Genomic DNA, 15,630 nt, shown 5'->3' with positions numbered 1-15,630 from the left:
ATGCAAACTCCGCACAGAAAGGCCCTCGCCGGCCACGGGGCTCGAACCCAGACCTTCTTGCTGTGAGGCGACAGCGCTAACCACTACACCACCGTGCCGAGGTGACAATCTAGTTTAAAAAAAGTTTTTAGAAAAATTACAGTAGGCGCTTTTTTAATATTCTTATGCGGCTATTGAAAAAATGTAAGGTCCGAAAAAGGGGGGTCACGGGCACCTCAGGACCCTCCCTAGCTACACCCCTGAAACCACAGGAAGTCCATACAAGGTTATAGAAACCCTAATGAGGCTGAGGTGACAATCTAGTTTAAAAAAAAAAAAATGTTAGAAAAATCACAGTATGCGCTTTTTTAATATTCTTATGCGGCTATTGAAAAAATGTAAGGTCCGACAAAGGGGGGTCACGGGCACCCCAGGACCCTCCCTAGCTACGCCCCTGAAACCACAGGAAGTCCATACAAGGTTATAGAAACCCTAATGAGGCTGAGGTGACAATCTAGTTTAAAAAAAAAATGTTAGAAAAATCACAGTATGCGCTTTTTTAATATTCTTATGCGGCTATTGAAAAAATGTAAGGTCCGACAAAGGGGGGTCACGGGCACCCCAGGACCCTCCCTAGCTACGCCCCTGAAACCACAGGAAGTCCATACAAGGTTATAGAAACCCTAATGAGGCTGAGGTGACAATCTAGTTTTAAAAAAAATGTTAGAAAAATCACAGTATGCGCTTTTTTAATATTCTTATGCGGCTATTGAAAAAATGTAAGGTCCGACAAAGGGGGGTCACGGGCACCTCGGCTACGGCTTGACAGTAGATCTGATGAAGTGTGGATGAAGCAGTAAAGAGTTGGGTGCGAAAACATGTTTCCCTAAGCCACTGCTGCGTAATGCTTGTGTTGGTGTCGGGCGGTCACGTGGTCTGCTCTGAGCATACGGTAGCGGCAGGTGAGCGAGCCGCGCGCGCACCGCACCGCACTACACTACACTACCCGTGATCCCGCGCGCCGCTCGGTATATTCTCCTCATGTATATTCATACGGCGTTTCTGCAGCGAGGCGGCTCGGTAACAGCCTCTTGACGTTTCTCAGGAGGAGGTGGTTCCAGAGAAGGAAGCTGAAATTCGCCTCGGTCCCGTTATAACGGCGCGCGATGCGGAAGCTGCGCGAGCGTCTCTAATGGCAAACAGCGCGAGACAGCGCGTCGGGAAGACGCGCGTGAGCCGCCATTGTCTTTAACCAAGCAAAAGGGGACATTATTAAACTAAACCGAACCGAGCAGGGATCGAGTTTCTGTGCTCGGGAGGATCTGATTACTGTGATGATGATGATGATGATGATGATGGTTATGGCTTCGAGACCCGGGCTTTGGCTCGTGTGTGTCTGTGTGAGCGGAGCGCTGTGTATGAGCGCGCGACATTCCACCAATGGTAATGCGACTCTCCTTCTTTCTTTTATTCTTTCTGATCTTTATCCAGGGTGTAGAAATACATGAATGGCATTGAATTTTAATCTTGAAGCTTTTTTTTTTATGTGTGCATTCAGCAGAGTCTGGACAGAACCATCATCCATCCTTTACCCTCTAATAACCTGCATGCATTTAGTACTTGATCTCATAACCATCCCTGTAATGTAATGTAATGTGTTATGATTTTTTTTGACGTCATATTTACAGGAGGCGTCTTGGGTAGGGCCTTGCGTGATGATACCAGGTTCCTTGGGAAAGAGAGCACGGTACCGGTCCGGTTGGTTTATCGCGCTGATGGCGAACGGACCGCGCATGATGTCCTGAGCACGCGGGTGCGCGCGAGCCCCACCACCGACCAGGTGAGCTTTCATCCCTCGACGTCATTCTCAAGCATTGTTTGTTTTCTCTCAATCAGTTTTGGCTTTGCGGAGGATGTTTGGTTCTACATTTCTGTTTGTTAATAAAATAAGGTCGGTGCACCTGAAACCTGAAGGTCCAGCGCGCGTGTTTTTGGCAAACAAAGGATGCGCATGCGCTTTAACACTTATGCGCTTTCTGTCGAAACATGTTGTTATGGAAACGTGGTGTAGTGGTTTGCACTGTCACATGTTCATCATCAGTAAGAAGATTCTGGGTTCGAACCCAGCGGCCGACGAGGGCCTTTCTGTGTGGAGTTTGCATGTTCTCCCCATGTGGGTTTCCCAAAGATATAATGGCTCTAAATTGACCGTGAGTGTGAATGGTTGTTTGTCTCTGTTGCCCCTTTTCCACCAGGGCTGGTTCGGGGCCAGTGCTTAGTTTGGAACCGGGTTTTCTGTTTCCACTGACAAAGAACTGGCTCTGGGGCCAGAAAAACCGGTTCCAGGCTAGCACCAACTCTTTGCTGGGCCAGAGGAAAGAACCGCTTACGTCAGTGGGGGCGGGGTGGAGTTGTTAAGACCGACAACAATAGCAAGACCGCGAAAGGTCACCATTTTTAAGCGACGAGAAGCAGCAGCTGTACAAACGTGAAGTCATCTATTATTGTTGTTGTTGCTGCTGCTGCTTCTTCTCCGTGTTGTTGTTGCTTCGCCAAGGTTTATGTAAACGCAGCGACGTAACTGACGTATACAGTGACGTAATGACGTGGCTCCGCTTAGCACCCCGAGCTATGGAAAAGCAAACTGGTTCTCAGCTGGCTCGCAAGTTGAACGAGTTGTGAACCAGCACCAGCACTGGCCCTGAACCAGCCCTGGAACTGATTTGGTGGAAAAGGGGTATGTGTGTCAGCCCTGCGATAATCTGGTGACTTGTCCAGGGTGTACCCTGCCTCTCGCCCATGGTCAGCTGGGATAGGCTCCAGCTTGCCCCCCCACATGGGATAAGCGGTTACAGATAAAACAATCAGCAACTCGGTGTGTGTATATGCGATGAAGCAGAGTTCTTCTTTAGTGTCCTGCCTGATGGCAAGTCCAGCTCTGACATCCGTTATTCTAGGGAACATTACAGTAGTGGTTTCCCGTTGACTTCTATAGAGGTTTTCTCCTCTCAACCGTTCACACCTATGGACAATTTAAAGTAGCCAGTTAACCTAATCTGACTGTAGGGGGAACCCATACAGACACAGGGAGAACATGCAAACGTCACACACAAAGGCCCCCTGTTGGCCACTGGGCTCGAACCTAGAACCTTCTTGCTGATGATACCAAATGGATTATTTTCCGACAAGGCTTTACAAGACAGTGGTGTGCTTGGTCGCAGGAGTCACACCCAGTCTTATGGTGCAATTTTTGTACTGCATCGCTTCAAGTTTGAAATGTCAGTAGAAATAACCAGTAAACGTTTCTACAACCGGTGGCACGGTGGTGTAGTGGTTAGCACTGTCGCCTCACAGCAAGAAGGTTCTGGGTTCGAGCCCGGTGGCTGACAGGGGCCTTTCTGTGTGGAGTTTGCATGTTCTCTCCATGTCTGTGTGGGTTTCATCCAGGTGCTCCAGTTTCCCCAAGACATGGGGGTTAGGCTAATTGGTGGCTCTAAATTGACCAAAGGTGTGAATGGTTGTCTGTGTGTCAGCCCTGTGATGATTTGGCGACTTGTCCAGGGTGTACCCTGCCTCTCACCCATAGTCAGCTGGGATAGGCTCCAGGTTGCTCGCGACCCTGCAAAGGATAAGCAGTTACGGATAATGGATGGATTTCTACAACCATGAACAGCTTCTGGACATTGGAAAATACCACACAGCACCACCAGATCGAGACGTACTGGAGAAACTACACTGCAGAGGCATTCTAAGGACTCCGTGCAGCCAGGCCGTGGCATCACCTAGGTTCCGTGCCCATCTGGAAGTTTGGAGAAAGCGGTATATGAGGAAATGGAAGTGCGATAATGTTAGGATTGTCAGGATCCATATTAGGCTCAAGGCTAACCAGAGTTGGCTAGTGGTCTATTTTCTTCCCCTGTTAAACATGTGCTCCATAGGCAATAAACTGGACTGTTTAAGACTGGTTCTGAACTGTGCTCTCATCTTCACTGAGACATGGCTGCATGAAGGCATCGTCAACTCTAATTTAGCTAGACCGGCTAGCCACCTTCCGTGCCGACAGAAATGCTTCCTTGTTGAGTAAGACACGCGGTGGCGACTTGTGTGTTTACATCAGTAACAGTTGGTGTACAAATGCAGCAATCATCTCTATGCATTGTTCAGCACTCATAGTGGTTTTAGCAGTTAGATGCAGACCTTTTTATATTCCCAGACAGCTCGCTATAGTTCTCATCATTGCTGTTTACATTCCGCCTAGCACTAATGCTAAAGCTAGTGGTGCCCTGAGTGAAATCTTTGGGATAATCAGCAAGCTTCAGGGAGTTCACCTCAGTGGCTTCTTCATTGTTGCTGGGGATGTCAACAATGCATCACTCATGTCAGTTCTAGCCAGATTTAATCAAAACATCAACTTTGCTATACAAGGAGATAACATGGTAGATCTTGTATACACAAACAGCCAGCATGCATACAAGGCTGCACCCCTCCCCTACCTCAGACAATCAGACCATATTCCCATACTTCTCATTCCCGCCTATGGACCCATTCACAAACGAATCAGACCAGCTATGAGAGAGATGAGAACTTGGCCACAAGGTGCCATATCTGCCCTACAAGGCTGTTTTAGCTGTACAGACTGGAACATGTTCAGGGAAGCTGCCACCTGTGAACATTCAGTGGACCTGGAGGAGTATACTGCCTCAGTGACTGGATACATCAGCAAGTGTGTTGAGGAGGTCACTCTCTCCAAAACTGTTATCTCTTATGCAAACCATAAACCTTGGTTCTCTGCAGGGCTACGCACCTTGGTGAAAATCAGGGATTCTGCCTTCAAGTCCAAAGACAGGGAGGCTTCCAATACAGCTTGGGCCAAACTGTTACAGGCCATCAAAGAGGCAGAGCGAGCATATGCAAAGAACCTCAATGGTCACTTAATGGCCTCAAAGGGCACTCACCGTATGTGGCAGGGCATTCAAACCATCACAGACTACAATCCAATACATCAGGCCTGCAGCAGAGAGCCCTCCCTGCCAGATGTACTGAATGACTTCTTTGCATGTTTTGAGACACAGAACAGAGAATCGGCAAGAACAACAACCCCCTCCTCCAACGACCAGGTACTCTGCCTTTCTGCTACTGACGTCAGGAAGACTCTTTGCAGAGTGAATCCACGAAAAGCGGTGGGCCCTGACAGCATTCCTGGCCGGGTGCTCGGGGAATGTGATGATCAGCTTGCAGACATCTTCAGATATCTTCAAAACATCCCTGAGCACAGCTGTGGTATCTGCATGCCTCAAGACCATCAAAATCATCCCAGTGCCAAAGAAGTCTACCATGTCTTGTCTCAGTGACTACTGGCCTGTAGCCCTGTAGCCCTCACACCCATCATCACAAAGTGCTTTGAGAGGCTGGTATTGTGGCACATGAAAACAAAACTGGCACAGGAATTAGACTCCCTACAGTTTGCTTACTGCCAAAACCACACCACAGATGGTGCCATTTCAGCTGCCCTTCACTTGACCATCTCGCACCTGGACAAAAGGACAGTTATGTTAAAATGCTGTTTATTGACTTCAGTTCAGCATTCAACACAGTCATCCCACAGAAGCTGGTTGGACCTGCTGGGCATGAACACCTCTCTCTGTAATCGGATCCTGAACTTCCTGACTGACCGGCCCCAGTCAGTCTCCATAGGACTCAACACCTCTGGGGTCCTCAGACTGAGCACAGGTGCCCCCCAGGCCTGTGTGCTCAGCCCGATGCTGTGTACTCTGCTAACGCATGACTGTACTGCCCAGCACAGCTCAAATTACGTCAAGTTTTCAGACAACAAAATGGTAGTGGGTCTTATCAGTAACAACGATGAGTCTGCATCCAGAGCGGAGGTCAGACACCTGGTGGAATGGTGTCAAGACAACAACTTGACTCTTAATGATGAGAAGACTAAAGAGATGGTCGTTGACTTAAGGAAGAATCCATCTGCTCGCTCCCCACTGCACATCAATGCTGACTGTTTCAGCAGTGGAGCCAGTGTGAAATTCCTGGGAGTGCACATGGAAGGCAACGTCTCCTGGACCCCGAACACCACCGCCATCACCAAGAAAGCTCAACAGTGGCTATACTTTCTGTGAAAGCTGAAGAAGGCCAACCTCCCTCCTCCCATCTTCACATCCTTCTATTAAGAGTGTTCTCTGCTGTTACGCCGAACAAAAGTCCCTGCAGCAGATAGTGAGGACGGCAGAGAGGATCATGGGGGTTCTTCTCCCACCCATCTCCCAACTCTAGAAGAAGCACATCGTCTGCCGTGCCAACAGCATAGTGCAGGACAAATCCCACCCATCACATGCACTGTTCTCCCTCCTGCCATCTGGCAGAAGGTGCCAAAGCATCTGAACTGTCACAAGAAAGTTTGACTCCCTACTCACATCTGTATTGCGGCATGCCTCGCCAGATGGCAGTAGGTCCCATTTTTATGATGGTGTTTGGTATGACCTGACCGCGAGTAAAACTCGCCGTTTCCCGGTTGAACGCTGTGGTATGAAGTGTAATAAAAAAACGAGATAGATACTGTGACTAAAGTCACAGTGATTTGCATTAGCTCTTACAAAGCGGGACGTCTGGTCACTGTACCCTATAGATCCAGAACGGTAAGAGAAAGAGAATGATGCTTAGTGAGGGGAAAAAAGCCCGTTTTTCATGGGTCATTCCGGTTTGGTGATCCAGATCAGCACCAAAAGTCATAGCAACTTAATTCAGTCCAGAGGTATTCTTCATGTGAAATTTGGTTGAAAACTGAGGGAGAAATAAGTGATTGAAAAAAAAGCCTGCTTTTCATGGATCATTCCGGTTCGGTAATCTGGATCAGCACTAAAAGTCATAGCAACTTAATTCAGCTCAGAGGTATTTTTCAGGTCAAATTTGGTGATGATTGGTTGAAAACTGATAGCATCCTAAAAATGTTAGGAGGAGAATAATAAAAATAATAATAATAATCCTGAGTGAGACTAACAATTTGCGCTACCGCTGCTAGCGCAAATTAATTAAGTTTTTCAGTACCCAAGAACCTGTTCAGAGTGGCCTAGAAACCTCTCTATGCTTTCTCATTTATAATACCAATTTTTTTTCCTCAGTTGGTCACTAAAGAATGTTACAAGCTTTACATCATTTGTAGGCTCAGCCTGATCATGACATAAGCAGAGAGTCGGGGGGGAGAAACGCCTGGATATCTGATTCATTCTTTTGCGTAGGGTTTCAGGTTTAGCTTCTCAATCAGACGTCATTTAAAAAATGTTAATTCACCATTAAAGGATGCTCGACTTATTGAAACATCTGCTGTATTATATGTTGCATTCATTAACCTTTTGTCTCGCGAATGTAACCCTGCCACACAGAGCATTAACATTACCTTCTGCACTGAGCTTGCCCACTAATGAGGTTTCAATAAATGGAGGAAAAAACATTTCACTCTGATTTCATGAACCAACACGCTGCTGAGTAAAACCCTGCGTTTGTTTGAAAATAAAAACATTTACAAGCCTTAAAACGTATCGTTATTTAAAATTGGTTTCTTTGTGATTTTGATAGAAGACATGACCATATTTATTCAAATGAGGCTTTGATTAATTCAATATATAAGAATTAAAATGTTCATTTCATGGAGAAGACACTCTCATGAGAAGGGCTTTTACTGAGGTTTGTTGGAATATCATTTCTTTATTATTTATTCAGGAAAATATGTTATACAGGTAGTCGTCGACTTACGACCTATGCGACTTACGACCGATCGACTTTACGACCGTCTGGTTATGACTGGCAAGTGTTTCCCAGCTGAGCTAGCTGAGCGTACGACAATTTCCGCCCCAGCTCCCGGCAGCGCCCAGCATCCAGCCAGTGTTGCCAGATACTGCTGACGGTTTCCATCCCAAAATATGTTCAAAACCCGCCAAAATGCACTTAAAACCGCCCAATCTGGCAACGCTGCATCCAGCCTCTTCTATTATGTGTGCAGTGTTTCGCTGGACAAACAACGAGTGAGCTACAGCGCGCGTACGGCTTAACCAGATCTTGTGCTATAACGTGCGCAGCTGGTAATCAAAGTAACTTTCACTTTTCTGTTCTGTTACACTGTTCTGTGTCCAATGTCCAAAATGAAAAGTTAGTTTTCAACTGTTCAGCTAAGATAAAAATGTAATTAAAACGATTGTGTTGTTGAGATGATGTGTTTGCAATTTATTTATAATCAAAAACTGATACAGGTGGATGAAAGAGTGATAGTGTGATAAAGTACTATACTAGTACTACTGAGTGATAAGAAGTCCTAATGAATGCTTGATAAGTAGACAATAATAAATAGTTAGGTGTATTTTTCGGTGCGCGCGCACTATGGCTCAAAATAATAATACCGGCAAGAAATAAAAGTTACTTTCACCCCTGAGTATGCAGTGTTTGACTTAAACCAAATAATGAGCCAAGGTAATGAAATAAGAAAATGTTGATAAAATAAGACTTTAAGATGATTACAATATCATTACACATCACAATATACTTACGTTCATTTAACATAGGCCGACTTATGACCAGATCAGTTTACGACTGGTCAGTCGTAACCAAACGCAGTCGTAAGTCGACGACTACCTGTATAGTGTATATAAAGTGTTTTTTGGTGATATATACGAGGGTAAGTCAAAAAGTTCTAAGACAAATGGAAAAAAATCTTTATTTATGAAAATAACAAAGCTATTTCTCTACATATCCTCCATTTAAGTCTAAACACTTCTGCAATCGATGTTTGTTTCCATCGGAGAATTCCTTCTTTGTATTCCTTTTTTGAATTCTTTTGAATTCCTTTTGAAATTATAACATCTGTCTTAGAACTTTTTGACTTACCCTCATATTTAGTATACTATCGAACATGAATACAAAAATGATCAAAATTCCTCTAATATCCTTCTGAATAGTGACCGGAACGAACGTGTCATGTAGATGTGTAGTTGTGAATCTAGAAAGTGATTTTGAAGGAAAAGTGGTTGTGATATCATGTGATTTGTGAGGGGAACTTGGAGTCATAAGGGTTTATATAAACATGAGTGTTTTACTGGAAAATACGCCACTCGTATTTTTCATACGAGCTACAGCCGGGGAGCTTGAGTAACATGTTTTTCAATAGCTTCACTCGTGAGGAAATCGATGAATTGCTTTGATAAATTTGGGTACTTAGTGAATGTGTCTATATAATAAAAAAAAAAAAATCACACGGCTTGAAGATATGAAGTTTATTTTATGTTGAAAAACTTGTATTTTTGATACGAAATACGTTGTGGATCTGAGTGACCTATTTAAATAATTTTGGCTGTCGTTGAGTGGCGTATCAGATATATTCCAGTCAGCTAGCATGATATCGAACGAGTGGAAGACGAGTAGCTGAATGGAATATATCTGATACCGTATACCACGAAAAAGTCAGCCATTATTGTTGTTATTATACGTACACACACTCTTCATATCAGCATTCTTGAAGGCCAGTGTGATTTACCCATGATTCAGTGTTAGCGCAGCAGTGCAGTCACCTTCCAGCTGCTGTAGTGTTCATCAGTAGTGTTAGCGAATGCTAATAAAGCAGTCAAGCCGGTGCTACTGAGAGCTAGTAGCACAGGCTAACGACCGAGAAACTAAATTTTCTGTCTCCAGACTCTTCCAAGCACGCTCGCTACAGTATTTTTCACTCAGACTTAAGTATTCATTTCCCTGTGTAATTTGCTTAGTTACTTTTAAAATCAACATCGACAACTACATACAACAGGGTGACCTGGCAGCCAAAATTCTCTCAATCTTCCACTTTTAATGAAGCAAACCTCGCGGCCATGTTTGTTTACAAATTGTCACAGTCACTCGCTAGCGCAGAAGTTTTACATCTCCGACGTGTCTCTTTTCCAGTTTTTCAATGTCCTTTGGTATGTTTTTCTCTTGTAAATATGCATGAAGAAAATATAATGAAGTTTTGGTGGCCTTTCGAGTGTTCAGCGCATCTTTTGGTTTCAGTTTTCAGTGTATTTATTTCGTGCTTAATTATACCATAGCTAATCCTAGCAGTGGCACTGGATTAGCCTTGTCTTCTCTCTTTCCTGGCGGACAAAGAAATGATTATGCGCATGTACAGCAGAAAAGTTTTGTCATTGGATATCCGCATGAGCGCCAGTGTGTGATGTCATGTTGTCCTGACAACCATGCAATATCATAAACCGTATTCAATGCTCATTCTCCATTTAGTAGAGTGACGTAATACACGTAGGATAAGCGATACGCTAACAATATTGCATGCTATCAAACCAAATGAATGAAACCCGCTAAGGGAATAGAACACGTTCTTCTTATTCCATCGAAAAAATGTCCTGTATGGATAATATTTCCTGATATTTCACTCCGATGATGTCACACCCAGTGTTTTCCCATTGACTAGAGGGGCGTTGTCAAAATGGTGAACCAGTTCAAAATTAAAATTCTTTTGATTAACTTGCATATTTTTTTTTGGGGGGGGAGAATGTGTTCATATAATATAAAGGACATTACATGGTGGCGCAAAGATATGAAGTTTATCTTCTCGTGTTGAAAAATATACATTCACCACTCTAAGACAAACGTTGTATGTAATATCCATTATATAAAATGACACATATCAGGAAACAAGCTTTTCAGGGATGTAATATATGACATTGTGGGCAAAGCTTAAATCCTTCAAAGTTGCTAAGTTGCAGCTAATGCAGTGGTCGCAAAGTGGACACCAAACCTATTTAGTACAATGTAATATCAATGTTATGGATTTCTGTACATTTCTACCTATAATGTCCAGGCAAGTATTAATTCTTTACAATGTTAATGTTTATACACAATGGTTTTGAACACATTGCTTGAAAATCCCCATTTCTGATGACTCAGGGCTACTGAGCATATCATTAGCATGTGGATGAATTGGTACCAAAAGCAGTGAGATAAGTGGATTAGCTGTTTTAATCCTTGCGTCTCCTTTCACTATCGGCGTAGTTGGGTGCGTCTGTGTCCTCGCAATTCTTTGCCTTGGGCCATATTTTTCTCTTATTTATTTATTTATTTATTTATTTATAGCCTTTCTTCTGCATATGCATGCGTTAATGTCAGGACGGGGTTGGCTCGGCTTTAGAGCTGATTCATCTTGCTAATGCGCCGTATCAGTTACGATGTGGTTTCTGATGGGGGGGATAACCAAATTGTCTTGGTTATTTTCCAGCTCTACACTTCAGCTGTTTATTCAGTAGATGTTGAGTAAATATGAATCACTGTCAGACACAGTCAGTCAGTCTTTACAGCACTTTTAGTATAAGATTGGTATTAGTACTTGTACTTAGCTTCGAATTGAGGATCAAAAACATCTCAATTTCACAATATGTGACTTCTTTCTCCAGAAGGAATGTTCTGTCGTGTTGTAGTTCACTGGTACAGACTCTGCTGGTCAATAAAAGGATTGCAAGTTTATATCCCAGGACTGCTACAGAGTATGCATGTTCATGCCATGCGAGTAGCACGGCATACATAGTCGTCTGCACACCTTTTCAGAGATCCGGAAGATTAAAAGCGATAACCACTAGAGGGCAGGACAGAGCCCAGACAGCCATGTCGAAAAAATATTAGCGAGTTCTGGGATGGGCCTCAGTTATGCCGCTTTTCCACTACAAACGCGGCTGAGTCGGGCTGAGCCGTGCCGTGCTGAGTTGGGCTGAGTCGAGCTGAGCGGGGCTGTTGGAGTTGCATTTCGACTACAACCGCGCTGAACCGTGCTGGCTGGAAGTGGGTGGACACATTGGGTGGAGTTAGTGAAAGTGGGTGGACGTCACGTGATGTCGTTAAGCGGCGCAAACAGTGACATCAGTGAGCTTTTAAGCGGTAGTCTCACGACCCGGATAGTAAACAATAAACATGGAGGACATGGAGTCGTTCGTGTTGCTGGTCTTGGTGCTGTGGCTTGTTGTCACCGACAACGCGGACAGATACTGGCAAGAGTGTATAGATGAGGCGAGGCGCATAAGGCTTCAGAAATTCTCGTAATTCGTAATTATTCTTCTTCCGGGTTTACGGTGTTTACAGATCCCAGCACGCTCGCGGGGCGTGTGTGGGCATGTGAGGACACTCCTCCTCACCAATCAGTGCACAGGGGAGTGTCTGCTCACGCCCCCAGCCTCACTCGGCTCGCTTTGGCTCGCTTCAGCCCCACTCCAAAACGGTGCGAGTTTTAGGGGCTAAGCAGGGCTGAAGCGAGCTGAGTCGTGCTGGTTTTTGGTAGTCGAAACGCGAGCCGTGTCGGGCTGAAGCGAGCTGAAGTGAGCTGAAAAAGGGTAGTGGAAAAGGGCCATTAGTGTCTCGATAGAACTTTCCGCCATCTTTGCGATTCTTGTCATGAACATTGACTCAAAACTAACCTTGTGCTAAGTATTTATTACAACATGTAGTTGTAAATACTTAGCACAAGGTTACAACATGTAGTCATCAAGAAGATACAGAAGATTAGTATGCAAAACATATTCACAGGTGGACTTGTACGTGAGAAATTTGTTCAGTTCAAGCGCTCAGCATTTTGTAGGAAACTTACGTTAAGTAAACCACATAGCCAAGAATTGTAGTCATGCACACAATACTGTCTACTGTTTACGTTCATGTTGCCTTAATTTATGAGTACAACCCAGTGTTGTAGTCGAGTCACTAAACCTTGAGTCCGAGTCCCATTTTAGTTAACAGGCTACAGATAAAAAGCTTGTTCATCGCTCAGCAAGCCCCGCCCACTATCAACAGGGCAAATAACATGAGAGAGGGTTAACACTAGCTAGTTCATCACTCAGCAAGCAAACTCTGCTATCAACAGAGCAACGAACATAGCGTGTCACTTCCTTCTCTGGGTGGAGTCTTGCCAAATGACGATTGAAGTTCGAGGTTGTCCCCGTCCTCTCCTCGATAGTTCTTCTACATATGGAACACACAGCAGGGCATTTTTTTTCCACTGCACGAGAAGTCTGTATAAGCAAAGCGGACAATCCTAGAGGCGTCTCTCCGGGCATTTTAGCGCCATTAACGTTAGTTTGTTCCTCAACATGACGTATGAACAAGTGAATGTACATTCTGTTGCACAAAATTAGTATACAAATTAATGTACACTACCGTTCAAAAGTTTGGGGTCACCCAGACAATTTTGTGTTTTCCATGTAAAGTCACACTTTTATTTACCACCATAAGTTGTAAAATGAATAGAAAATATAGTCAAGACATTTTTCTGGCCATTTTGAGCATTTAATCGACCCCACAAATGTGATGCTCCAGAAACTCAATCTGCTCAAAGGAACAGAGCCGGCCCGTGGCATAGGCAATATAGGCAAATGCTAAGGGCACTGCGTCCATCCAGGGGCTCAGAAACGGGGGGAGAAAAATTGTGACTTCCACTATTCTGAAAACGAGTCAGCATTATAATGTCTTAGCCTAATTTAATTGTACAGCAAAGCATGTAGTCAGGGTGCGATTTGTCAAAAAAAGCGGGGTGTGGTGGTGGTTGTTAATCATGAAACAATAAGCGCTCAACAGTGGTTCGCCCTGCTTATAGTGTGTCTTCGGGTGCGCAAGTGCGCATCCGCGGCTATTCTCTGTTTTGGCCATGTAATAGCCTAAGTATTATTGGCTAAAGAGTGTTTTTGCATAACGTAGATAACTGACATAGATCTGTTGCTTGTTTTGAATATGGCTGCACTTGGAGCAGTCTGTCGGTGTCGTTGAGCAGTCTGGGCTTTATGCACCGAACACGTTTCGCAGCGAGATATTCCAATGGTGCCTGGCACGTTTTTTTTTTAAAAATAAAACAAAGTTGCTTTGTTCTGTGTTCTCATTAAAATGACAGTTTAGCAGCTCATTCAAGCAACCATGTTGCGAAGAGCTTCCTGGAGGAAAATATAATTAAAGCCGCAAGCGGCCTCGACGGGCCCTCGCGCCAGCGGCCAAGGGGGGCGGGGGCATGCGTCCCCGCGAAATACCTTCCACAGCTTCTTCGGCAAGAGACATTACCACAAGGTAGTGGAGTGAAGGAAAAGCATAATGGAATTATTTACCAAAAACCCGTGTTGGAGCAATTGCGTCGGCCAAAAACAGCGCCCCCCATGGACGAAAATTCCCAAAATGTGGTATACATGACATGGGAGGTAGTAAGAGGGTGGCCGTGAAGTTTGACCAAATTTGAGGAAAGATTGGATTTTTTGCCCAAAAATAGCGCCCCCAGTGGCGAAATATCACAGAAATTGGGTAACATGTCAGAAGCCCAGTGAGTGATTTGCCTGTGAAGTATGAGCAGTTTGGAGCAAGTAGAAGATTTGATATGAATTTTTAAGCATGTAAAATTTTGCAGTGAAAATTGATTGACGTGTAACTTCTGAACGGTTTATGCTATGTGAAACGTATTTAGAAACTTTTGTCAGCCATGTCTGTAGATCATGTTTATCAATTTTGGTGACATTCCTATGAACGGTCTAGGAGGAGTTGCGCCGTCTTCGTGGCCATGCATTTCGCACAAAAGTGAAATTACCTCACTTCCTGTTGGGCGTGGCTAAGACATTGGCATTACATTTTTGTCCGGCTTAGTGAGATACATATGCGTACCAAATGGCATGCCACTACTACAAACTACATGGCAACCAGGCACCTTAATGCGGGAGGCCAAAATCACAACGAGGTAGGGGGCGCTATAGAGGCCCTGAGGCCCGCCTGGATCTGGGCTTCTGGTTCTCAGTAGCGGTGGCAGTCTAAGGAAAAGGAGCCAAATTTCGTGCATTGTCGACCATGGCAAGCGCCCCAATAAGGGTCTTGTAAAGAGTGTGCTTGGCAAGTTTGACAGATCAGAAGCTGCAATATCATTTTTGCCATAACCAGCACCCCCAGGGGCGAAAGTGCACAAAATTTGGTGTATATGTCAGGTGAGCTATGAAGAGTTTGCGTATGAAGTTTGATCACAATTGAGTAAATAGAAGATGAGATATAGATTTTTGAAGAATAAATTTTTTGGTTTTTCCCATGTCAGTAGGTGGCGCTATGCTGTACATGAGCGATTACGAGTTGGAAAAATAAGTGTCTACAACAGCAACGTACTATCACAAGGTAGTGGTGTGAAGGAAAAGCATTATGGAATTATTTACCAAAAACCCGTTTTGGAGCAATTGCGTCGGCCAAAAACAGCGCCCCCCATGGACGAAAATTTCCAAAATGTGGTATACATGACATGGGAGGTAGTAAGAGGGTGGCCGTGAAGTTTGACCAAATTTGAGGAAAGATTGGAATTTTTGCCCAAAAATAGCGCCCCCAGTGGCGAAATATCACAGAAATTGGGTAACATGTCAGAAGCCCAATGAGTGATGTGCGTGTGAAGTATGAGCAGTTTTGAGCAATCAGAAGATTTGTTATGAATTTTTAAGCATGTAAAATTTTGAAGTGAAAATTGATTGACGTATAACTTCTGAACGGTTTATCCTACGTGAAACGTATTTAGTAACTTTTGTCAGCCATGTCTGTAGATGATGTGTATCAATTTTGGTGACATTCCTGTGAACGGTCTAGGAGGAGTTGCGCCGTCTTCGTGGCCATGCATTTCGCACAAAA

General features: G+C 44.3%; 1 protein-coding gene across 2 annotated transcripts in view; it reads left to right on the top strand.

Moving 5' to 3' along the window:
- The first annotated feature begins 1,058 nt into the window (after nucleotides 1-1,058).
- adam22 (ADAM metallopeptidase domain 22) overlaps nucleotides 1,059-15,630 on the top strand; it is a 308,389-nt gene continuing 293,817 nt past the window's right edge. For both annotated transcript variants that reach the window (XM_060900250.1, XM_060900249.1), the window contains exons 1-2: nucleotides 1,059-1,422; nucleotides 1,668-1,819. In XM_060900250.1, coding sequence (XP_060756233.1) covers nucleotides 1,314-1,422; nucleotides 1,668-1,819 — 261 coding nt within the window. In that variant the 5' untranslated portion in view covers nucleotides 1,059-1,313. The remainder of the gene's footprint in view (nucleotides 1,423-1,667; nucleotides 1,820-15,630) is intronic.

This window comes from Neoarius graeffei, chromosome 19, assembly GCF_027579695.1.
Source record: "Neoarius graeffei isolate fNeoGra1 chromosome 19, fNeoGra1.pri, whole genome shotgun sequence".
In the NCBI taxonomy this organism is placed as follows: domain Eukaryota; kingdom Metazoa; phylum Chordata; class Actinopteri; order Siluriformes; family Ariidae; genus Neoarius; species Neoarius graeffei.
This window is presented reverse-complemented; position numbering and strand designations above follow the sequence as displayed.